This window comes from Helianthus annuus, chromosome 1 (assembly GCF_002127325.2).
Source record: "Helianthus annuus cultivar XRQ/B chromosome 1, HanXRQr2.0-SUNRISE, whole genome shotgun sequence".
Lineage (NCBI taxonomy): Eukaryota > Viridiplantae > Streptophyta > Magnoliopsida > Asterales > Asteraceae > Helianthus > Helianthus annuus.
Genome location: NC_035433.2, coordinates 85,265,071 through 85,291,069, shown reverse-complemented (window position 1 = coordinate 85,291,069; position 25,999 = coordinate 85,265,071). Strand labels below are relative to the sequence as shown.

Below are 25,999 nucleotides of genomic sequence, written 5' to 3'. Positions count from 1 at the left end.
AGGACCAAGGGCTTCCGTACGGACGGGCCAGCCAAACGGCTGGGCCAGTCGATCGGCTGGGCCGCCCGATCGAACGGGCCAGCAGATCGGCTGGGCCGCCCGATCGGACAGAACAGCCAACCGGCTGGGCCATCTGATCGAACGGACCAGCCGATCGGCTGGGCCATCTGATCAACAGCAAACGAGTCTTGGACGGGTCCTTCTCCAAGAAGCCTGTCAAACAAGCTCGTCAAGCGATCATCATCAACTCATCCGACGATTCCTCTGGAGAATCGGTCGATGGTTCATCTGACAACTCCTCTGAAAGTTCTTCTAAGGATTGCTCCGACAATGTCTCCGTCAAATCATCAGGCGAATCCGACAACAACCCTGCACCATCTCAGGAAGCTCAACCTAGCCGCAAACGAAAGACCGTGAGCCCAGACTCATCAACAACTGGACTGCCGCAACCCGAACCTCTCCGATCAGTCCCAGTTCAACCGAAACGTTCTTACAATGGGCCTCATCCCCTGTGTTTCACGTGCACGTATCATCACCCGCCAGAAGCAAATTGTCGCTATTGCACAAATTGCAACTAGTATGGTCATCATACACAGCGTTGCCGCACAGGACCACAACTCTAAAGGAAGTCATCAACAACCGCAGTCACCGTAGGTGTCCTCCACAGCAACGTTATTTCGCTTCTAATGTTGTTATAATAATACGACTTATCGCTATCGTTTTCTTTTATGTGTGGAACTTATTTCATCTATCGTCGCATGTGAACTCTATTTCTCTTATACTCGAGCACCATTTAAATGCTAGCACTATGTACTATATAATGTATTTTACCCTTACAACACTCTTAGAACGGGGTACGATGTACGTGCAAGGAACAACTAATCGCGGGTGCACACGGGATTATTTTGGTCAGTGCACGGAGATCGTAGTGAAGTTCTAATGGTGCCATAACATTTAAAAGCATGGTCAAGGGCCTTGGCCATGTCAACAAAGTGTGACACCAAAACACGGGGCATAAGTAGTAGGGGTAACACAAGGTGTGCTTTACCATACTACCGAAGCTTCGTGAAGAAAGTGCCATGTGGAGTTGGACGTTATTAGACCTATTATATTATAATGGTTATTTTCGACACACTACAATCGATCACAAGGCGTAACAAAACTAAATCGCATTACTGCGAGACTTCTCGTAAGTCGGCGTACGCAACACAATTGCCACATCGATGGACTTGGGTAAGTTCACCCCGAAGAGCAATTGGAGCAACGCAAGACTGGTCGTAAGTCTAGAACGCAACTCAATCGCAGTTTTGCTAGATCCATCTCGCAATCAAAATCACACGATATATGGCTCGAAATCACAATCGCACCTTGTGTTATCTCGCAATCTCTAGCGTTGGTTACTGACTATTGTGTGAACCTCTATCATTTGGTGTGGATCGCTTATTGTGGATCGCGAGACGAGTATCAAAAATCACTCGCCGCTTTTTGCTTTAACGCATTTCGCGCCTATTTCATCAACTCGATACTCTCATCGCATGTCGCTATCACTCATCGATACTCGTGTTATCTGTGTTATGTTAGCACGCACGGCCTCGTTTCACGAGACAAAACTAATAGGGTCAAAACATGGTGGTGTTTCAACCATATTAGCAGACTTTCGTGGAAAAAGGCCATGTGGGCTACCATTAGTTACTGTTTGTGGTGTATTCAACTCAATCGAATCGCATATCGCTCGCAACGCAACAATCGTTACGTATCTTTTACTTGGGGTCGAATTGCTTATCGCTATTCACATCATTGTTCATCGCTTGGAAGTCATCGCAGTTGTGTAAAATTTGGGTACCTGACATCGCTTCACGGGACAAAACTAATACGGGAAACGTGGTGTTTTTCATATTAGCAACTCTCGTGGAAACATGCCATGTGGGTTTTATGTGGGATCGAATCGAAGTCGCATCTAGTCGAATCAAAAATCGCATCATTAGCAATCGAAATCGCATCAATCGAATCAAAAATCGTGCCATTCGCTATCGCTTATCAATCATCATCTAACCCAGCGTACCATATCAATGTTTCGTATGATCGAACTACTCGCACTCGCTATCTATGCCTTGTTTGCATCCGACTCACTTCTATTCAAGGCTCGGTCTAGCACCCTATCGCTTGGATCGAGGGATCGAAATTCTATTCGTGTCTTATCGGCACACGTGACACCGCCTCACGAAACAGAGATAATATGGGTAAAACATGGTGGATACGCCGCTGGTACTTCCTATATATAAGTGTTTTAATCATATTAACAAACTTTCGTGGGAAGGTGCCACGTGGGGCCCGATGTAAATTATTTTTCCGTATTATTAAAGAAAATCAATTTTTATAAAAAATTTATTAAAACCAATGGACAAGTGAAATTTTCTTGCCGCATGGGGAAAACATCGAATCAGGTTAGCTCCATGCCCAATGGGAGTTTCATAAGTCCAGTTTTTCCTTAAAAAAAAAAAAAAAAAAAAAACTTTTGCAATGACAAAAAAAGAAATCTTCCCGAAAACGATGATTCGACAATCGAGTTCCAACTCGAACCCACGTTGTAGGAAAGCTTTCTTAAAACTTATTTTGCCGCCGAATTCTTTTAAAAATGTGTGACTCAAAATCTGTCATCAAACTAACAAAAACCCTTCCCATAGCGCTGGTATGGACATCGATGCAGTTAGCGCCGCGTCACGAAGGGATTTTCCTAAAAAAAATATCTTCGAAGATTAATCGATTATCGGCAAGTTTAAAACGCTATGAAAGTCGCGTTGGTGTGTGTTATTGATTTTGACTAATCAAATCGTATCTTCTCGCCGTTCTCGCTCGTCAAATCTTGATCGATCGCTCGCTTATCTAGACGCTTTTAACCGCTACTCTCATTCGCCCCAACTCTTACGACCCTACTATTGGATTAATTTCGGGACGAAATTTCCTAAAGCAGGGGAGACTGTAACAACCCGCACCTTCGTGCGTTGTTACTACTCGATACACTCGTTAGGCCTGGCACCAGAGATTCGGATCATAATGTAACTATATCAGTTATATCGCTAAATCGAAGTATAATCAAATAACTACGCATATTCTATCGCAATTACAAACCTATTTTCATAAATTATAACACTCACGATGATGTTGAGTGAGGGCTTAATCTACCCTCCTCGATAACCGTGAGGTGTCAAAAACGTAAACAAGCAACGCTAACAAAGACTATCGGGTGAGTACCATGTCTCCAGCCATCGTGACGATGACGGCAACACGAGCAAGTAGTGCCCCGATAATCATTGTGGCACATCACATCGAAGGACGCACTCGAAGGCACGCGTAACTCGATCACCGCACCGAATATTGGATACATAGATACGTATATACGGCCCTTTTGTGATCAATTATAATAAATAATTAAATAATTATATAAATATATGAAAATATGGCCCAAACAGTCGAAATTGCGCCAAAAACGAGGACCAAGGGCTTCCGTACGAACGGGCCAGCCAAACGGCTGGGCCAGTCGATCGGACGGGCCAGCCGATCAACTGGGCCGCCCGATCGAACGGGCCAGCCGATCGGCTGGGCCGGCCGATCGGACAGAACAGCCAACCGGCTGGGCCATCTGATCGAATGGACCAGCCGATCGGCTGGGCCGTCCGACCGGACAGGCCAGCCGATCGGCTGGGCCGTCCGACCGAACGGGCCAGCCGTTCCGGCCCACCTTTCCTCCTTTTCCCTCCTTCCTTGCCTATAAATACCCCTCTTTCACCCCAAACACTTGTTGTTGCTGCTGCTACTCGACCAAGACGTTCCAGCCCCTTAATCTATCGATTTCTCGCGATTTTGTAAGTTTTCAACTCAAATATTGTACTTCCTTGATCTATACGCATTCCTTCATCTTCCTACCTTTCAAATCTTGACTTTTAACTGTGAAATCAACGGATTTGGAGTGTTCTAGGGTGATGTCACCATGGAGTTCTTCAAGGGTGATGTCATCCCATGAAGAACAACTCAGATCCGAATGGTTTCCATGCTATTATACATAAATCTCGTCTAACTCAATGTTTTTCCAATCAAGAAGCCATGGATTTGAGATGTTCAGAGTGACGTCATCACGAAATTCTTATGAACTTCAAGTGTTGGCCTCATTCCACCAAGAACAACTCAGAACCCAGGGATTTCCCAAGAATAATCAAGGATTTCACATCAGATCTATACATAAAAACGGTAGAAACAGAGCTTAGACCGACCTTCCACTCATTCTTAGTGTCGTCTTGGTCAAGGGTCTGATTCCTACCGAAGAGACGACCAATCTCGGGTTGAACACGGAAAAACCGCCAAGAACGGCCAGTTCTGATGAAACGGGGTGATTCCCGGCCGTTAGAACAGGTCGGAATTGATGGGGTTTCAGTTGTTCAACACGTCACCACAACGTCTCGACCAAAACCACCGAAAACACGAGTAATCGTCGAAAAACAGCTGGACGGGCTGGCCGATCGAGCGGCCCACTCGATCGAGCGACACACTCGATCGAGCGGTCCATCCGAATGGGCCAGCTCAATCCAATTTTTCATCCAATTTCACGTAAATCGATACCGTTTAACGCATAACCCAATACTCATGTAATTAGTCTGAAATCAGGGCATTCTCAGGCACCATCCCGTCAATCCAACCAAATACACACTGTGAGTATACTTGACCCCTTTTTATCGAAATTTTGGGTGTAACATACGTTCTTTATAAATCAAACTTATCAAACGAATGATTCAATTGGACAATTTATCACTTGCGAATGACTGTTTGCATAGATATACGTGATGCTAGTTGCATGTATGCTAGGACTTATACTCATGACGTCCCTCCACGACTAGTATAGTATTATTTCGCCCGACGGGGTCTAGTTATGCCATCGAAGAGTCGAGCATCGAGGACTTAGCTGGTAGTATCAGTTTTGTGAGTATATATGTCGTGTATTACGTTTATGCATGTGGAAATTCGCAGCACTTTTAATCTATTATACTATTTGATGTGTGTAAAATGCAACATATAAATCACATCAATTAAGGCATAAAACTAACCCTTTTTAAGTACTAATGTTGGAAAAAGAGTGTTTTTGTCTTCCTTTTGTATTTTCAGGATGAAATGAGCTCAAAATCACAAAAGAAGCAAAAAGACAACTAATTCTACCATAAATACAAGAAAAGGAACAAAAGTAGACTGCCCGGACCCTCAACGGCACCTCCCAAAGCAAAGGAGAAGAAACAGAGTCTGAACACGCCCCGTGTCCAGCGAACACGGGGGCGTGCCCAGGAAGCAGCAGAAAAGACAAACCAGTAGAAGCTTCCATTGCCCACCACGGGGTCGTGTCCAGCGGGCACGGGGGCGTGGTGAAAGTACAGCAGGCGCATTAATTGTAATTCGCAATTACAATTAATGAAGAGAGAGAATGTCAGACGGGCACGGGGCCGTGTCCAGCGGACACGGGGCCGTGTCCAGCCTTCTGTTCAGCCTATAAATAGAGAAGCTTGGCTTCATTCTCTCTCATCCCTTGGCACACCACCTCTCTCACACTTCATCCACCACCCACCACCCACCACCACCATAACACCATCATCCATTGTCCATCGTAGAGTGTGTGAGTCGTCTCGGGATCCAAGATTGATCGTAATAGTTCTTGACAATCAAGGCCATGTTTGCCTAAGTCTCTTACATCACTTGGTGAAGACAAGTGTTTAGTATAATACTTTTTATTTTTAATCTTTTGCACTTTTTATTTGGTTTTGTATTAATGACTTTAATAACTAGTTACTTATGTTGAAGGTGATCTTTCCTTATCGTTTGTCCGTGGTGTCTTGGCATTATTTTACTGTCTATATAAAATAAAAGATTTTCACCATTCATATCTCCACGGTCTATATGGAGGTATGTTGGCTACCTAGTCGGGGGTTAAGGGAACGGTTTGGTAAGGGTCTTGCCCTTGTTCAGCGTTTAGAGGTCCTGCTTGGGACCTGGGTCAAATTTAGTAGGATCTCCTTCAATGCCCATAGGTATTGGATGGCGGGGATCCAAACTCTTTGACCCCCTCATAAGTTAACTACTATTAATACTATAACCCGGCTATTTAGGACTGTATCCCTGCTGACTCAGACTACTTAGCCGAGGGTAACGTCACCGCCAAAAGCGGGGCCTACCACAATTTGCATTAATAACTTAATTCATTATCTTTCAATAATCCGACCCTTTAGGATTGTATCCTTGCTGACTCAAACTACTGGGTTGAGGGTAACGTCGCCTTCAAAAGAGGGGCCTACTACAATAACTAAGATAATCTCTTAAACAAGTGCAAAAGTGCAAAAATAATCAAAGGTTATACTAATACACGTGTCGGATCCAAGTGATTCATCTTGTCTATCTGTTTTTATTTTATTTTTATTTTCAGCATTTAGTTAGTTTTTATTTTTCTTAGTTTAAAACATTTTTCTAACTTTTTGATTTGATTAGACGTTGAGGATAAACCGGTATTAAAAGCTCTAGTGTCCTTGGACGACCTCGGTATCTTACCAACACTATACTACGTCCACGATGGGTGCACTTGCCCATATGTGTGTTTAGTGTTAGTGAATATCGTGTTTTATAAATTTAAAACTTGGCTAAAAGTGTAAAAAGGGCTTAAATACTCATCAAAATTATATACACACCGACACATATCAAGTTTTTGGAGCCGTTGCCGGGGACACAAGGATTTTAAGAAAGCTTAAAATCGACGGCCTAATCAGTTTCTCTAAACTTTTTCAAAACGCGCGCATTTTTCTGCATTTTAGTTTAGTTTTGCAATTACAGTAGCCTGAACACGGGGCCGTGCTCACTGAACACGCCCCCGTGCTGCATATTTTTACTTAAATACCCAGATACAGAGTCTGACCACGGGGCCGTGTTCACTCAACACGCCCCCGTGTTCAACGTGACCAGTAAATTTAATTAAAACGCCCAGATACAGACCCTGAACACGGGGCCGTGTTCACTCAACACGGGGCCGTGTCCAGCTTCTGTTTCAGTCTTATTTTTGTTTTCTGGTCCCGAGACTCAGTTGTGGTCTGTTGAGTGATTCTTATGGATCAATACTCAAGAGGTTACAACTACACCTATAATGAGGATGATTATAGGGGTAATTATTGCACTAATTGTCGTAACGCACGCTCGGTTCAATATAATAACTCATATCAACCATCCAATTCATACAACCATTATGAGGAGCCCAGGTACGAGCCATCAACTTCATACACATCCTATGAAGACCAAAGGTATGAACCTACTCCCTCATACTCATATTTTGATGAACCAAGGTATGAACCTTCATACTCATACTTTGAAGATTCAAGATATGAGCCACCACCTTCATACTCTTATTATGAGGAACCATGGCGTGAACAACCCACCTCATATGAGTACTATGAAGAACAAAGTTTCGACCCTTATCCATCATATACTTACAATGAAGAACAATGGTGTGAACCATCTACTTCATATGAGTATTATGAGGAACCAAGGATCGAACAACCGGATTCAAGCTTTGAGGATCCAAATTCTTTTTCTCTCACCGAAGTAACTAATAGGATATTGGAACAACTTAAAACTATCGAACGTTATATAAAAGAATCTCGCGCAAGGGAAGAGGAATCCCGCGCAAGAGAAGAGCTAAAAAATGATAATAACGTAGAGGTAGTTGAAAGTGTAGAAATGGAAGAACAAGAAAGTGAAAAACCGACACATGAGTTAAACAACGAAAAAGGTGAGTCCAATAATGTCAAAATTCAAAAAGAGTCTAATTTTGAAGAAATTAATCTCTTATCACCTACTTTCGAAAATCATTGTTTAATAACCCCTCATGCCAAGTTTTTAAAAGAGTTAAACACTAGTGCTAAAATCAAAGACTTAGTAAGTGTTAAGTTAACTAATGATCAAACCTCGCTAATAAAAGAAGATCCTTTTGAAATTAACATTACACCGGTTCCATGTTTCTTTCAAAATTCATTTACTAGTAATATCACCATTGATAAAGATCTTTGTGTTAACATAATGCCTAACTACATTTTTGAAAAATTAAGTATTAGTGATTTTACTCCACTTCAAATACCCATTTTTCTATCCGATCGAAAAGTAATGAAATCAATCGGTGTAGTTGAAGATGTTTTGGTTCAAACAAATCAAATGGTAATCCCAACCGACTTCGTCATCCTAGATGACGCCCCCTTAATCTTGGGAAAACCTTTTGTACAAACTCATAAAGCTTTGAAAAACCGGAAATTCAACAATCTACCTCTTCAATTAGGGGCATTCAAAAGGAGCATAGATCTTGAGCGTTCAATGAAATATCCTTTTGGTAACAATGACCCCCTAATTGAAGATGAAGCTGAACCACCCGATACAACCAACGAAGAAGACCACTTTGTCGAGGAAGAGATAGCCATAGAACAAACCTTTAAGATTCTTAATCTAGATGAGCCACAAAATAAGGTGTCTTCCAAAGACCCACCCGTTGAGCTCAAAGAACTTCCTAAAGGTTTGGAATATGCTTTTCTAGGCAAAGATGGTAGTTTACCTGTAATTATTTCATCTAAATTAAGTAATTTAGAAAAAGAAAAATTAATAAGCCTACTTAAAAAACACAAAAACGCGATCGCTTGGAAGCTTGTAGATATTAAAGGAATAAGCCCTTCCATGTGCACGCACAAAATTTTAATGAACGATGACTACAAAACGGTAATTCAACCACAACGAAGAGTGAACCCCAATGTTCAAGAAGTGGTTAAGAATGAAGTCATCAAACTACTCGACGCCGGACTAATCTACCCTATCTCCGATAGCCCGTGGGTAAGTCCCGTTCAAGTAGTCCCAAAGAAAGGAGGTATGACGGTAATAACTAACGAGAAAAATGAATTAATACCAACGAGAACCGTCACAGGATGGAGAGTTTGTATAGATTATAGGCGATTAAATGAAGCGACAAGGAAAGACCACTTCCCTTTACCCTTCATTGATCAAATGTTAGAAAGATTATCCGGTCATAAATTTTATTGTTTCTTAGATGGTTTTTCAGGTTACTTTCAAATACCAATAGCACCAGAAGACCAAGAGAAAACAACTTTCACATGTCCCTACGGAACTTTTGCATATCGACGCATGCCATTCGGTCTATGTAATGCGCCTGCAACATTTCAACGTTGTATGGTCGCCATTTTCCATGATATGATCGAAAAGACAATGGAAGTCTTCATGGACGACTTTTCCATCTTTGGAGACTCATATGACCAATGCCTCGATAATCTTGAACGAATGCTATCCCAATGTGAGGAAACTAACCTCGCCCTTAACTGGGAAAAATGTCATTTCATGGTAACAGAGGGAATAGTACTCGGTCACAAAATCTCAAGCGAAGGAATGGAAGTTGATCGAGCAAAAATAGAAACTATTTCTCGATTACCTCCTCCATCCTCCGTGCGAGCAATCAGAAGTTTCCTAGGACATGCCGGATTTTATAGAAGGTTTATCAAAGACTTTTCAAAAATTTCAAGACCTCTAACAAAATTACTTGATAAAGATGCACCCTTCATCTTTGACAAGGAATGCAATCAAGCATTTCTAACCCTCAAGGAAATGCTAGTCAATGCACCCATCATGATAGCGCCAGATTGGAAATTTCCTTTCGAAATCATGTGTGAGGCAAGTGACTTTGCTGTTGGAGCAGTCTTGGGACAAAGAAAAGAAAAACATTTTCACCCAATTTATTATGCTAGTAAAACTCTTAATGACGCACAAGAAAATTATACAACTACAGAAAAAGAATTACTAGCAGTGGTATTTGCTTTTGATAAATTTCGTTCTTATCTTGTTCTTTCTAAAACAGTAGTCTATACAGACCATGCAGCCATCAGGTACCTCTTCAAGAAGCAAGACGCAAAACCCCGTTTGATCAGATGGATTCTACTCCTCCAAGAATTCGACATTGAAATCAAGGACAAAAGAGGAGCAGAAAACACTGCTGCAGATCATCTCTCGCGCTTAGAAGACCCAGCTTTGGAAACAACCAGAGACGAGCAAATCAACGAGAAATTTCCCACGGAATCCTTGGAAATGATGGAAAGTAGACAAGAACCATGGTATGCCGACTACGCTAATTTCTTAGCTAGCGGTATAGTCACCAAAGGATGGCCACATCATCAAAGAAAGAAATTCTTTGCTGATGTAAAGCATTACTTTTGGGAAGACCCCTATCTTTTCAAAATGTGTGCCGACCAGCTCATCCGAAGGTGTGTCCATGGTAATGAAGCACGAAGAATTCTCCGTCATTGTCATGAAGGTCCATACGGAGGACATCATGGTGCCGCAAGTACCGCACGAAAGGTATTTGATTCGGGATTTTACTGGCCAACCATTTACAAGGATGCACAAAACCTTGTAAAGACATGTGATGCCTGCCAGAGATCAGGTAATATTTCTTCCAAAAACGAAATGCCTCAAAACGGCATTCTCGTCTGTGAAATCTTTGATGTGTGGGGACTCGATTTCATGGGACCTTTCCCACCTTCAAAGGGAAACAAATATATACTTGTGGCAGTCGATTACTTGTCTAAATGGGCAGAGGCCGAGGCTCTTCCAACAAATGATGGGAGAGTAGTGGTAAAATTTCTGAAAAAACTGTTTTCTCGCTTCAGGACACCAAAGGCTTTAATAAGTGATAGAGGTACCCATTTTTGCAATCATCAACTCAAAAAAATATTAACAAGGTATGGGGTCTATCACCGGGTCTCAACAGCATATCAACCTCAAACAAATGGGCAAGCCGAAGTGACTAATCGAGGTTTAAAACGAATACTTGAAAAACCGTAGGAATAAATAAAAAAGAATGGGCCGACAAGTTAGACGACGCTTTATGGGCTTTTCGAACTGCTTATAAAACCACTATAGGCACAACCCCATATAAACTCGTCTATGGAAAAAGTTGTCACTTGCCAGTAGAAATAGCTCACAAGGCCTACTGGGCAATAAAAAAACGTAAACTTAGATTTAGAAAATGCAGGTAAAAATCGATTCTGTCAAATAAATGAATTAGACGAGCTAAGGAATTATGCATATTCTAACTCCGAAATTTATAAAGAAAGAATGAAAAATTTACATGATAAATATGTTAAATCTAATGAATTTCGGGTTGGAGATCAAGTTCTATTGTTTAATTCACGACTTCGGTTATTTCCTGGTAAGCTAAAATCTAGGTGGTCAGGACCTTTTTCCGTCACCCATGTTTTTCCACACGGTGCAGTAGAAATTAAAACTCGAAATGGGACACCATTTAAAGTCAATGGCCAACGGCTGAAACTCTACCGAGGATCCATTGAGGATGAGGAAGAGGAGATCTCACTTCAAACGGTTAACGAATAGACTCATACCCGATATGTTACAGGTAAGTGTACGTTTAAAAACCGGTAAATCTTCTAGCCATTTTTCGGAAATAAGGGGCATGCACACGAGCACATATAAAAAAAATTTAAAACTTTGCTCGTCACGGGGCCGTGTCCGCTGGACACGGGGCCGTGTCGAGGCGACTGTCGGGATAAAACCCTCTTTTCCTATCAGTTACACCATTCCACACGCCCCGTTTAGCCGAAAACGCTCTGGTTTGAGGCGATTTTCTGCAGTTTTTCAACGTCACCACCGAATCTAACAACGTCAAGGTATGATTCTATCCTCCTTAGTAGTTAGATTAGTTACTTGCATGTAGTTAAAACATCAAAAATTGGGGAAAAATCTAGGGTTCTTCATGTTCATCCGGATCGAACTCAAAATTTTTGATGAAATTTGTTAGTAGTAGTTTAGATTAGAGTAGTAGAAAGTAAATAAGCATGTATTGTTGATAGATTTGTCCGATTTCCAACTAAAACACCAAACCCTTGTTCTTGAACCGAAAAACACGAAATTGAAAGGGTAAACGGTTTGTTTTGGGAAAAATGACACTTAGGGTTTCATTTTCGGGGGAAACCGCTACTATTGGGCTAAAAATTTTCAGGTTTTCGAAACCGGGACGAAAAATGAAATTTTTGGGTTACAGACGCCTAGACACGGGGCCGTGTCCGCCGAACACGGGGCCGTGTCCAGCCCACTGTTTGCAGTATCACTCTGATTTTCCTTGTTTCGTACTAACTTTTTATGTATTCTTTTCAGATGGCTAAATTCACAAGGTTTAACGCAAGTGAACTGGACGCTAGGGCACGATACGAGGTTCTACAAACAAGACCGGAAGAGTACCCAAGGAGGGCGTGTACTGACTTGCTAACCATGGTGAATCAACTTGACCGCTTCAACAACATTGTGAGGGGTCCACTGCATGTCGCGTTGACCACCCGACTACGGTCGGTGCATCAATGCACGATGGAGTTCTACAGCACCTTCCTTTTCAACTCGAGATGTGACCCGTTTGACCATGATGCAGTCACATTCCGATGTGGAGGGACCACGTTCACAACCTCCATGGCACAGTTTGGAGCCATCATTGGGCTATATAGTGAAGAGGAAGCGGGGAATGAAGAGAATACTGGGGGATTACGAGACTTGGATGCAACTGAACGTCAAGCCGCATGGGCTCAAATAGGTGAAGGAATCTACAACCCAAGCAGCACCAAAAGCACCAAACTGAGGGACCCGCTTTACCGCTACATTCACAGGCTCCTCTCCTACTCGCTGAACCAACGCCACGACAGTAGTGGCGTTGTTGGGTTGAAAGATTTGGTTGTCCTTCACTGCATCCACAACCAGAAGCCTCTCGATGTTCCATACCTCCTACTGTGAAACATGCACCTAAACCGCCTTGCTCACGCTCCTCTTCGGAGGATGGGTGTACCGTCTTTTCAAGCACTTCACGAATATCCCAAGGTCCTTCGAAAGGAGTCCATGGTCGGGACGGGTCGATTACCACATTTGCCGATCCATGAACTTGCTTTATGAAGCGGAGGACGGGACAGTGAGCTTTCAGAGGACGCAAGGCTATGCATGGAACCCACAGGAGGCTCTAGTTCTTCATACACCACATCCCCATTTTCAGTACCCACCCCAAGGCGATCCGGGTCAATCCTCCTCTCAAGGAGGTGGTTTTCCTAATTTTCAAAGTTTACATGATCTTTTGCAGGAAAACCTTATGTGCACCAGGAACACCTACAATCTCGCCAACAACACATACCACCGGGTTGGAGCTATCGAGCGCAACGTTAACGATATACAAGATGATATCGGTAGCATCCGGGAGTACATGGCGAGGCATGGGGGCGGAGGTGATGGTAGTGATGAAGACATGGAGTATGAGGCTTGGAGGAACAAGGGGCTGGTTGGTGATGAGCCCACAGGTTTAAGTGCCCTTCTATCTATCAAACAATTCATGGCCTGCGTGCCATTTGTCGAACAATTTACTTTCTCTAACTACTTTTTATCTTTGTTTTATTTTTACTTTATGTTTGGATGACGCTTGACGATGGTAAATTAGGATGGTTTGTGCTTGTTTGGTTTGGTATTGAGTGATTAAACAGGTGCAATGCAAGGGTTAGAGTGCTAAACATTAGCACTTGCAGCCCCGAGATAGAGAAACCGGGAGAAAAAACCTATTTTTCAGGCTAACAGACTGTCCACACGGGGACGTGTCCAGCCGACACGCCCCCGTGTTCATCTCCCAGATCTGCTGTTTGGCTACTGACCTGCAATTTTTTGCCAGACACGAGGCCGTGTCCAGCCAACACGCCCTCGTGTTCACCTTCTGTAAGTTTTCGTTACTGGCAGTTCACCACGGGGCCGTGTCCAATGGACACGGGGCCGTGTCCAGACTGCCAGTAACATAAACCTTTGCTTTTAAACCCACTTTTACGCATTCTAATCAACCAAAAACATTATTTTTGGACACATTGAGGACAATGTGTAATTTAAGTGTGGGGGGGATGCTAAAACCTTGAAATTTTGCAAAATCCTAAACACAAGCCTTACACAAAACTCTATTGGAACCGCTAAACACCCCAAATTTAAAAAAAAAAAAAAAAAAAAAAAACTTTTTCAATTTTTTTTTATTTACTTGTCTTAGTTTAAGTTGGGAATAACAAGTTCTAAAAAGGTTATATTTTTACAAGTTTACAACCGATAGAGTCGTGATAAAAAAAAAGAACCAACATAAGAAAATTATGAAACGGCATAACAAGTCTAGTTAAAAATTTGATTATATATACTTGGTCACATTAAAAACCCATTCCCACAAAAGTGAGTTTTGAGCCTTTATTGAGCATAAAAATATACATATTTAGACTAAATGCTCATTTTTCGTTTCTTGTGTGAATAGCCGCTCGGTTCTTACAAATCTAGAACTTGCCACGACAATACATTCCCGGTCCTTACCAACTTAAACCCAAGTAAGTAAATGATGGAGGCATTAGGACTAACCATTTTCTTTCAAAACCATTATTTTTCATTTTTTTTTATTACCTACCCAAAATCCCCCTAGATAGCCCCTTTGAGCCTAAACCTTTCATTTCATTACCCCAAAACCCTTTTTACCTACCAAAAACCTTTTTATTTTTCACCCTTTATTTTAGTAACAAGCTCGGTTTTTCGTAAACTCGCCTTTTCATGTGATCAAAAAAAAAATGATGATGAAGTCAAAAACAAACAAAAGCTACAAAAAAGCTTGTTTGGAGAAATACTTCAAAATAAAAAAGTCACTAAAAACAAGGTATTTTACGAAAACCGACGCTTTTTACGATTTTCGCCCTTTTTACTAACCACTAACCCAACCACCCACCTTTAACCCAAGCCTAACCCTTCACCCAAAAGTCCTCTTGATATTTACAAAGGTAAAAAGTTAAAAAGGAGGAGGATTGATTGCTTGGCAAGCCTATGGAAGGCGTAAGTTCCGTGCCGCTCTCGAGTGATTCACTAAAATATACACCTTCGGCCGAGTGTTGAGTGATCTCCCGTGAGGTATGTGAACTTGTATATAAATGGAATTTTAATAAGGCATGCTATGCCCAAATAAGTAATTTATCTTATGAAACGTTCAAAATAAATCATAACGAATAGGATTGTAAATAAATAAAAATAAAACTTACAAAGACCTTGGATTCCCGACACTCTAGGACAAGCTAAAAACTTCTCTTCTACCTATTCCATTTGGGAGTGTAAGCCACATTTAAAGAGTTTTGCTTGAGGACAAGCAAAAGTTCAAGTGTGGGGGTATTTGATGTGTGTAAAATGCAACATATAAATCACATCAATTAAGGCATAAAACTAACCCTTTTTAAGTACTAATGTTGGAAAAAGAGTGTTTTTGTCTTCCTTTTGTATTTTCAGGATGAAATGAGCTCAAAATCACAAAAGAAGCAAAAAGACAACTAATTCTACCATAAATACAAGAAAAGGAACAAAAGTAGACTGCCCGGACCCTCAACGGCACCTCCCAAAGCAAAGGAGAAGAAACAGAGTCTGAACACGCCCCGTGTCCAGCGAACACGGGGGCGTGCCCAGGAAACAGCAGAAAAGACAAACCAGTAGAAGCTTCCATTGCCCACCACGGGGCCGTGTCCAGCGGGCACGGGGGCGTGGTGAAAGTACAGCAGGCGCATTAATTGTAATTCGCAATTACAATTAATGAAGAGAGAGAATGTCAGACGGGCACGGGGCCGTGTCCAGCGGACACGGGGCCGTGTCCAGCCTTCTGTTCAGCCTATAAATAGAGAAGCTTGGCTTCATTCTCTCTCATCCCTTGGCACACCACCTCTCTCACACTTCATCCACCATCCACCACCCACCACCACCATAACACCATCATCCATTGTCCATCGTAGAGTGTGTGAGTCGTCTCGGGATCCAAGATTGATCGTAAGAGTTCTTGACAATCAAGGCCATGTTTGCCTAAGTCTCTTACATCACTTGGTGAAGACAAGTGTTTAGTATAATACTTTTTATTTTTAATCTTTTGCACTTTTTATTTGGTTTTGTATTAATGACTTTAATAACTAGTTACTTATGTTGAAGGTGATCTTTCCTTATCGTTTGTCCGTGGTGTCTTGGCATTATTTTACTGTCTATATAAAATAAAAGATTTTCACCATTCATATCTCCACGGTCTATATGGAGGTATGTTGGCTACCTGGTCGGGGGTTAAGGGAACGGTTTGGTAAGGGTCTTGCCCTTGTTCAGCGTTTAGAGGTCCTGCTTGGGACCTGGGTCAAATTTAGTAGGATCTCCTTCAATGCCCATAGGTATTGGATGGCGGGGATCCAAACTCTTTGACCCCCTCATAAGTTAACTACTATTAATACTATAACCCGGCTATTTAGGACTGTATCCCTGCTGACTCAGACTACTTAGCCGAGGGTAACGTCACCGCCAAAAGCGGGGCCTACCACAATTTGCATTAATAACTTAATTCATTATCTTTCAATAATCCGACCCTTTAGGATTGTATCCTTGCTGACTCAAACTACTGGGTTGAGGGTAACGTCGCCTTCAAAAGAGGGGCCTACTACAATAACTAAGATAATCTCTTAAACAAGTGCAAAAGTGCAAAAATAATCAAAGGTTATACTAATACACGTGTCGGATCCAAGTGATTCATCTTGTCTATCTGTTTTTATTTTATTTTTATTTTCAGCATTTAGTTAGTTTTTATTTTTCTTAGTTTAAAACATTTTTCTAACTTTTTGATTTGATTAGACGTTGAGGATAAACCGGTATTAAAAGCTCTTGTGTCCTTGGACGACCTCGGTATCTTACCAACACTATACTACGTCCACGATGGGTGCACTTGCCCATATGTGTGTTTAGTGTTAGTGAATATCGTGTTTTATAAATTTAAAACTTGGCTAAAAGTGTAAAAAGGGCTTAAATACTCATCAAAATTATATAAACACCGACACACATCACTATTACATATCAAACCTGTATACTTGCCAATACTTTTGTATTGACAATGTTTTAACGTATGTTGCAGGATTAGTTGAAGCCTGCATCAAATCAAGCTAGGAAGTCTAGAAACTCACCTCAAATCTAGGTTGTCGGATTTGAATTGTTCGAGAGGACAAGAAATCTGTGATAACTTATGTGATTGTATTGTTTGTTAGTATGGGATGAGAAATGTAATGAATATTATCGCAATATAGTTGTTATGGATTCTCTTGAGCAATCTGATTCGCCTAGTGCCGCGCCCCAATGATTCCGCCATCGGTTGGGGTGTGACAGCCTTAGCCCTTCCTATCTTCCTAAGTGTTGACATCACCTCACCCTGTGTGATATGCCTATAGTAGCAGTTATTCCAACGTTGTCTTTGGGTAATCGAGTCGTCTCTTTGTTGTTGGTAAGCCCCCTCGCCGTTGAAAATTTTGTAGAAGTATGTTTGCCATCTTAGCTTAATGTCATATTTCTTGACTAACACACGTCCATCCTCTCCCTTTATAAACTTCACTACCCCTAGATCCTACCTCATGCGCTCCCTAGTTTTGGAAATCTTGAACATATCATGCTCCCCCTCCTTTGTTTCTAAGTGTTCGTACATCTTCTTATATAGGATGTGTTCTTTGATTCCATCACTGCTTTCTTCGCCTCCCTCTTGTTTTTTTTTTTTTTTTTTTTTTTTTTTTTTTTTTTGTATCTCTCCCTCAATCTCACTCGCGTGTGGTTGTCCATGCATCTTAAAAGACCTCTAAAACTCTCTTGCTTCTCCTTAATTTTGGTTTGTACATCCTCAGTCCACCACCATGACTCCTTATGCTCATTTGTCTTTCCTCTTGTGACCCTCAGAGTCTCCTTTGCTACCTTAGTAATGGTGGTCCCTATAGCCTCTCACATTCGGTTTATAACTAGACTCTCTGGTGCAACGGATATAAGTCTTTTACCATATATTCCATACAACTATTACAGAACGGATCGACAGATCTTACAATAGGTTTATATCATCTCTACTTCCAAAAAACATCTAAGAATCTGTTTGAGGATTGTAATGGTGTAAAGATTTCTAAATGACATAATGGTAATTACCAATTATTGATTACCGTGAATAGTGCCAATTCACAAACTATAAACCAACAATTTCTTTAAAATTGATAATTTTTATTCTGTGTAGGTTGAGGATTTTAAATTTTTTTTTTCGAACGACAAAATTCTATGATTATAGAATCCGACATATGTTGTAAAAATCCGAAAAATATAAGTAAAGGACATTACAAAAACAAGATAACTTATGTTATTACGTCTCTAATATTATTATCACTCCATCTCTCCCATCCAAATTATGTAGTTTGCTCCTTCCTTTGATTGCCAAATACAATTCTTCCATGATGTCTTCTACCACTTTATGTTCTGGCTTGTCGTACCATTGAATTCTTTATCGTTTCGAGCTTTCCCTATTTGCCACATCGCCATTTGAAAGATTGCTTTTATCACATTCTTCCATTCCTTTGAACCCATGAGTGTGTTGATACCTACCAATACCCCGTCGCATGTTGTGACTGATGAGGGGCCGATACACGCAATAAACTTGTAATTTTTGAAATTCGTGGAACTCATACGACTTCTGATCTTATTACGATACAAAATTCAATTTTGGAGGGTATACAACTCATTTTGGTACTACTAAGGTTGCTCGTTGGTTTTCATGGACTTGATTAAATGGGGTTTTCGTTCAAAGCAATAATTCCATCTTATAGCATTTTAAATCCCCAAAACAAGCCTTTTTTAATCGGTTTAGACTAAACGTTGAACCAACGGTTACCTGTTTGATTTGGTTAATTCAAGTCCAGTTCAATTGTTGTGTTTTCAAATTAAATAAACTAGATTTACCACCCACCACAATGCGGCGAGGGCGTAAAAACGTTGAACCACACACGCACGTTATGCCGTGTTAATTCGCAAAATTTAAAACAAAACCTAAAATGAAAAATTTGCGAAATATGAAAAGTCTGGGGGACTAAAGTTGAAAGTAAAAAAGTTGTAATGTTAATTTGAAAAGGTGAAAACTTTTGGGTTAAAAGTGTAATATCAATTTTGTTTTTCAAAAAACTCCTAAAGCGTTTCGGTACAAATTGTTGCTAATTTATAGTTTGTTAATTATAGTTTGTTAATGAAATAAAACAAGAAAAAAGGGAATTACGGAAAGAAAATGAGAGACTGGAAACATTTGCCGTTCAATTTTTAGCTTGGTTGTAAACGAGCTGATCAACTCGGTTCGGATTGTAAACGTGCCAAGCACAAGCAAAATTCCACTCGGCTTGGTTCGAATTATTTTTAATTTATGCAACACACACTCAATTATAAATTTAAAACTAAATATAAAGGTAATATCCTAAGTTACTAAGCGACATTCTTTAACTCGAACTCTCACGCTAGAGAGTAGAACTGTACAAATCATCGCCACTCTCTCAGCGATGGCTCAGGAAATGTTCGTTTAATTTCTGACTCAGTTGTAAATGAGCCCGTCAGTCAAGTCGATTTGGTTTGTTAACAAGGCAAAAAAAAAAAAAAAAAAAAAAAAAAAAAAAACACAAACAAAGATCCAATATTAATAATGTTTAAAACCAATTCATCCAAATTTCAATGTTTAAAACCAATTCATCCAATCCAAACACTAAACGTCTAAACCAATAAGACCACCAAATACCAATCCAATATCCAATCCAGTTTTAAAAAAAAAAAAACATAACACTAAACCAGTTTATATGAAACAAAAAAAAAATAAAAATGTTAGAATTGAGAAACAAAAAGAAAAAAAATGTAAATAAAATAAAATCAGAAAAAGAGAATGATCAGTTAGACCATGTATAGTGGTAGAACACTATAATGCCCCCACCATGGGGCGTTTTGCGCCATGTGGCGTCCTAGTCAGCAAGGGGGCATTATAGCAAAAGTGGTGTAGTGGGTATAATGCCCCATAATGCCCCATTCGAAAGATGGGGGGTCGAAAGATGGGGGGTCGAAAGATGGCAACGGTCGAAAGATGGGGGGTCGAAAGATGTCAACGGTCGAAAGATGGGGGGTCGAAAGATGGCAACGGTCGAAAGATGGGGGTCGAAAGATGGTGGCAGCGTTATAATTTAAACGCCGAACGGGATTTTTTTCGAAAATCACGCCGGAAAACGCCCCCTGTAGTGGGGGGTTGGGCGTTTTAGGGCGTTTTGGGGCAATTTTTTTTAAAAAAAACGCCCCATTACGCTTGGTCTTAGAGCTAATACTAATTTAGCCATCACTCTGGCAAATCAAACCAATAGGGAATCTATTAATCATCACTTCATTCTCACCTTCTTCTGATAAATAAACAATTTTCCATAATCCAAAAACTACAATAATAAAATACATACATATATTTATCAGATATATATATGTATATATACAAAAAAAAAAGAGATAGAGATAGATCAGATAGAGCTAATACATTGTTGCCATCATATTGACAGTCAAACCAATAGGGAAAACAATTTCCATCATCATTTCAATATTAAAAAAAAAATAAAAATAATAAAAACATAAATAAAAACAATAACAAAAAACTGAGATTGACATATGATTTTGTGTTTTGAAGGGAAAACGGCTAAGGGGTTTGATGTATGAAACCCTAGAATATGTTTGTTTATATAGACAGACAACGGATCCGGATTTTACTAAATAGCATAATTGGGACTTAAAGAAATCTTAATTGCAACTTCAGTCCCTTAAAAATTAGAATATATTTTTTTCTAGTGTTAATTAACTAGCTATTAATTTTCATGTTTGGCCATGACGATATAGTGTAGTGGTATCTTGTGGGGTGGGCTTAGGGCTGTTTAAATGGCTTGACGCTTGATACTCGTTCAACACTTGCTCGAAAAATGCTCGAATTTTGCTCATTCGATTGAAAAAATGCTCAGTTCAGATCAGTTAGGTTTTAAACAAACCGAGCACGAGCAAAGGTCCTCTCAGTTTGGTTCGGCTCGGTTGGCTCGATTAATTTTTTAATGTTTATATATATTTTTTAATGAAATGACTAGCGAGAGTTTATTTAAGTAATTAGAACTAAAGTTCAATACCAATAATCCATTGTCTAATACTTCAATATGTTCATTTGAGTAATTGAGTCAAAATGTCAAATACTGAAATGTGAAGTGTCGATCAATACTCAAGTCTAAACCCACCATTCTAATTAGAAGTACAAGATCTTAATCAAAATCCCCCGTTGTCCATAATTATTCGATTCCTCCATCGCTACTCGCCAGGGTTTTGCTTCAGTTGGTTCATTCAATTGCGAACTTCCGATAGAACTAGGGTCTGGTTCAATCGGTCAACGGTAGTTGAGTGTTATTGTATTCATTGTATTTGTTAAATTTTGTGTTATAATGGGACGAAGCCTCAATGACGAAAATTGCACTTTATTCTAAGAACTAGCATCCCCATCGTCACTTTCCTTTTTTGTTATGTGATGCTTGATACTCACTCGACGTTCGTTCGAAAAATGCTTGAATCAAAAGACGCTCAACTTTGGCTAGATTGAAAAAACGCTCGGTATGGTTTGTAAACGAACCGAGTACGATCAAAGGTCTGATCGGTTCAGTTAGGCTAGTGAACAACCCTAGGTGGGATAAAGGTTAGGGACCATTAGGTGTTGGGTTCGATTCCCACAAGAGGGGTTTTTTTCCAGATTTATTGGGTTTCCTTCTGAATTGGTGTATAGACATCATTACCTAGTGGAGATGGATATAATCAGGTGGTTCCGCTAATGATACGATGACACTCCACTGATCGTCAGTGATCCAAATTTATCCAAAAAATTAATTTCCATGTTTGTTAGTTGCAACTTTGACGTACTTTGATCCAAGTTTTGACTCCTTACTCACATTTTAGTTTTATAAGACTATGATTGATTCTTGGGTTATCTTTAGTTTTTATCTAGGGTAAGCTTTGATTTTCTTGTAACATTTATATGGTATATTTTTTTCTTTGTCTTATAAATCTTTTAACAACCAACTTCTAGTAACACGTTGTATATTTTTTTCTCTGTCTTCTTATAAATCTTTTAACAACCAACATAAATAACACCGATATAAACTAGAAGAACAAGAAGCACCAAGAACCGTGATCGGTCTTATGCGAACTTCCAAGCCGAAAGACACTCGATCGGTGTTCCTTTCCACCCGATGACGATGGATTTACCGTCCATATCAAACGTACAAGAACTTCCACAAGAAAACTCCCCCGCCACAAACTTTGCTTGGTATAAAGTAGACATACTAAGTCCAATCTCTCTCATCCCAAATCGCGCAAAAAACTTCCTCCAAACATCGATGCTCACATGCCTAATCGCTCTTTCGGCTCCTTCGGTTGCCACAATGCTCCTTATCGCTTCACCTAGATACATAGATTCAGTAACACCGCGGTTTTCATCTTCGCGGTCCATACACTCTTCTAAAGCATCAAACACCGCCCCAAAGTGGAACAATGCTTCAGTCAAACGATTCACAAAGTTGGGCGAGTTAAGATTCGCCGCAACTTCACACACAACCATAACACGAGGTTTAGTACTCTTTATAACCTTCATTAACGATTCTAAACGGTCTTGTTGAGCGATTAGGCTATATAAACCGTACGCTGAGTAAACACCCAAAGCTTCTCTTGGATCTAACTCAAGAAGATCTTTGTTAAAATCTAGCATATCTTCAACTATGACTATACTAAAAGAAAATGACAAATACATAGATTCTGCGAAACTCTTTAACCGATCACCCGTTTGCTTGATTTTCTCTTCGAAACCAGTCCCAACCGCGGTTACTTTAAGATGCTTAATACGAAAACCATGTTGAGATGCAAGTGATTGCATTAGAATCAAAATTTGTATACCATGTCGTATCGATAGATCGATTACATGAACTCTTTTCGACCTGGATAACTCGTCCACCAAAGCCGCCACACCCGAAAAATGACCCGCTTGATAAAATGGTAACTTTTGATAAATCGAAATTAGACTCCTAGTAGTGCTCATTATACCCCCTTCCATGTCAAAAACATGGTTCATTGTCGGCCTGGTGAACAAGCCGATTCTCCGGGCTTCTTTATCTATCTTGGCTCGTAAAGCTTTCGAAAAATAATATACGACTCTTTGGATCGGGTTTCCCAAGCTAGATGACAACTCGTCGCACCAGTCGAGAAGCGTACTAGATTTTTCGAATTGTTGTTGGGTGAGTTTCTCTGAAGAAAGTAAAAAAATTTCAATGAGTTGAACATCTTTGAGTTGTTGATCCGAAAGGCCCGAGAATGAATCCATGTATGCGTGGGTCGATATAGACATGGAAGTCGATGAACGCGATTGTATGAACCGTTCTCCACCTAGCCGAATAACCTCATCGGTTGATAACTTCTTGTAGATTTCATTTGGTTTCTCCATAATGGAAGATGTGCACAAACAGTAGACAAAAAAAAAGAACATACAACATTTATCTCGATGGGGGACATTGATGGTAACGTTGTTGATCTGTTCGATGTTGTTTAACATATGATATTCGATGTTTGGTTTTGTTTGATTTGGTTTTGAACTTTCTCAAAATCAGCTCTAGTATTTTTAAACTAAGATGAGTTAGCTCAAATAATTCAAGTTTGTTATTATAATTTTTTATAGTTCTAATAATATTGTGTTTTTTTTTTTTTTTTTTTTTTTTTTTTTTTTTTTTTTTTTGTGGTTTTATGAGGTCTGAACTTTTGAGTGTTGGGCTTCTTTAAAGACTTGGGCTTGGAAGCTCGTTGGGATGTTGCTAACGGGCTGTCGGGCTGGTGCAAGTTTAAGGTTAAGTGTGTGGCTGAGTTCAGATCTAAAGGGGTCGAGACAATTATCTATCAAACCCCTTTAGTCAAGATCTTCACATCGCCACATTCATTCAAGTTTCTTGCATTAGGGTTGTCTAAACAATCCATTGATTTATTTTACACTCATTCATCTCTCGTTTACTAGTGGTGAGTTCGTTGTTAGACTATGGGGTATGGGGCTTGGGTTGGGGCGTGGCCCTTGGGGCTTGGGTTTGAAGCCGGGCGTGGGGTGGTCTTGACAAGCTGACATGGCAGGCTCTCAATGGCCAAACCAAACTAGCCGTTGGCCAACGGTTATGTTAAAAAAATATATATATATTTTCACTATAAAACTCACATTTTTCTTCCATTTTTTACCACATTCAACCACAACACACTTCACATCTTCTATAATCATCTTCAATTCTCCTTCTACAAAACGAAAAAATGCATCCTCATAACCGTGCTTATGACCCGAACAACCCGTTTGCATTCCAAGAAAATAATCCTAGCCCACCACCCAATCATCCAATGCCTCGTCCATTTTTAATACAATCCCCTATGCCCCTTGAAGCGAGTTATGCATCGTATATTGGGAATCGTGTGTTTACTAACTTCCCACACACCGACGACTCGATACCTACCCCGTTTACACAAACGTCCACCAACCTTTCACCAACCTCCATCGACCTTTCACAAACCAAAACCGTCCCCGAAACTCAACCACCCAACGATGATCCTTCAGCCTCAATAGTTCCCAAAAAGAGAAGTCATAAGAAAAAAACCGAGGCGGAGAAAGCACTTGGAACCGTCAAACGAAAACAACAAAAATGGGGCGTTAACGAAGAACTTGCATTGGCGAGGGCTTGGTGTCAACAATCTCAACATCCAAGTTTAGGTATTCTTAAATATTTTGTAATATATTAAATTTTGTTTTTATTAATGGTTATTTTTATATAACTTTGTAATATATTAAATTTTATTTTTATTAAAATAGGAAATTCTCAACATCGAACCCATTTGTGGGAAGCGGTTAGTAAAGCATTCCATGGAGAAATGGGAAGGGAAGCTTATCGTGAAAACGATAGCTTATCCTCGAAGTGGAGCGAGTTTAGCGGCCAACTTACAAAATATAGTGGTTTTTTAAATAAAGCAAAGCAAAACCCAAAAAGTGGTGAAACCGAAGCCAACATTGTGACAAATGCATTGGTTGCATTCAAATCAAATGTGGGGAGCGACTTCCATTTCATACATTGTTGGGAGATTTGTAAGTTTCATCCAAAGTGGGCGAATATCCCCAGTGGTAGCAAAAGTAACACGTCTTCCAAAAGGTCAAGGGCCTCGTCCCAAGCCCAATTTGATGCACGAGATCAAGAGTTCGAGGACCTTTTGGATGATTCGCCAAACCAGCCTCAGTATGGAAGAGATGCCGCAAAAAGGCGTGCTCAAAAATCAAGATCTGGTACGGCATCGCCTTCAGCTGGGAGTTCGGGCTCGCGTAGGGGAATATACAGCGATCAGTTGGATGACATTGCATGCAAGTTAGATACATTCAACGTATTCCAACAACAAAGGGCCGAAATTCGAAAGAGCAAATAAGTTAGAGATGCTCAGAAACAAAAACGGGATGATTTGAAATTTCTATCCCAGCCCATTGATAACCTAGAGGGTGACGAGTTGCAACTAGTCTTGGAGATGAGAGAAGAGATAAAAAAACAAATATAAACGTTAGGAATTTTTTATGTAATTTTCTTTATTTAAAAATATTAAAAAAATTAAATTTGTTGTTTTAAAAAATATTCAAATACCCAGCGGTTTGGGTCAGCCCAGCGAAGCCCACCAAACCCACGCCCCACCATACCGTCTTCAATGTGGGTCAGTCCAGCGAAGCCCCCCCAAGCCACGTATCAACCCATGCCCCAAACCCCCGCCCCACCATACCTCACGGTCTTACATATCATTGTATTATTGTTCGAGTCAATCCAAGGCAACTGTTTAAAATTCAAGCAAAACTCGACAATCTAGGCAAGCTTCTATGATTAAGTAGATTGCAAAACTGAAGATGCTGACCATGATACTGACATCTAATATGATCTACTACAAATATCAAAACTGAGTTGGTCTAGCGGTGTAAACAAGTCAGACCACTCTTGCGCTCCTA

General features: G+C 40.3%; 1 protein-coding gene and 2 non-coding genes across 3 annotated transcripts; all 3 read right to left on the bottom strand.

The window, feature by feature from the left end:
* Nucleotides 1–20,243: 20,243 nt before the first annotated feature.
* LOC118483107 lies at nucleotides 20,244–20,326 on the bottom strand. Its single transcript, XR_004869593.1, has one exon. It is a non-coding gene; the product is annotated as a small nucleolar RNA Z102/R77 (small nucleolar RNA).
* Nucleotides 20,327–20,441: 115 nt separating this feature from the next.
* On the bottom strand, nucleotides 20,442–20,527 carry LOC118483106. The gene has a single exon (XR_004869591.1). It is a non-coding gene; the product is annotated as a small nucleolar RNA Z102/R77 (small nucleolar RNA).
* Nucleotides 20,528–22,147: 1,620 nt separating this feature from the next.
* LOC110922482 (DELLA protein RGL2) lies at nucleotides 22,148–23,443 on the bottom strand. The gene has a single exon (XM_022166803.1). It carries the CDS (start codon nucleotides 23,441–23,443, stop codon nucleotides 22,148–22,150), a length of 1,296 nt encoding a protein of 431 aa, XP_022022495.1.
* Between the last annotated feature and the right edge of the window lie 2,556 nt (nucleotides 23,444–25,999).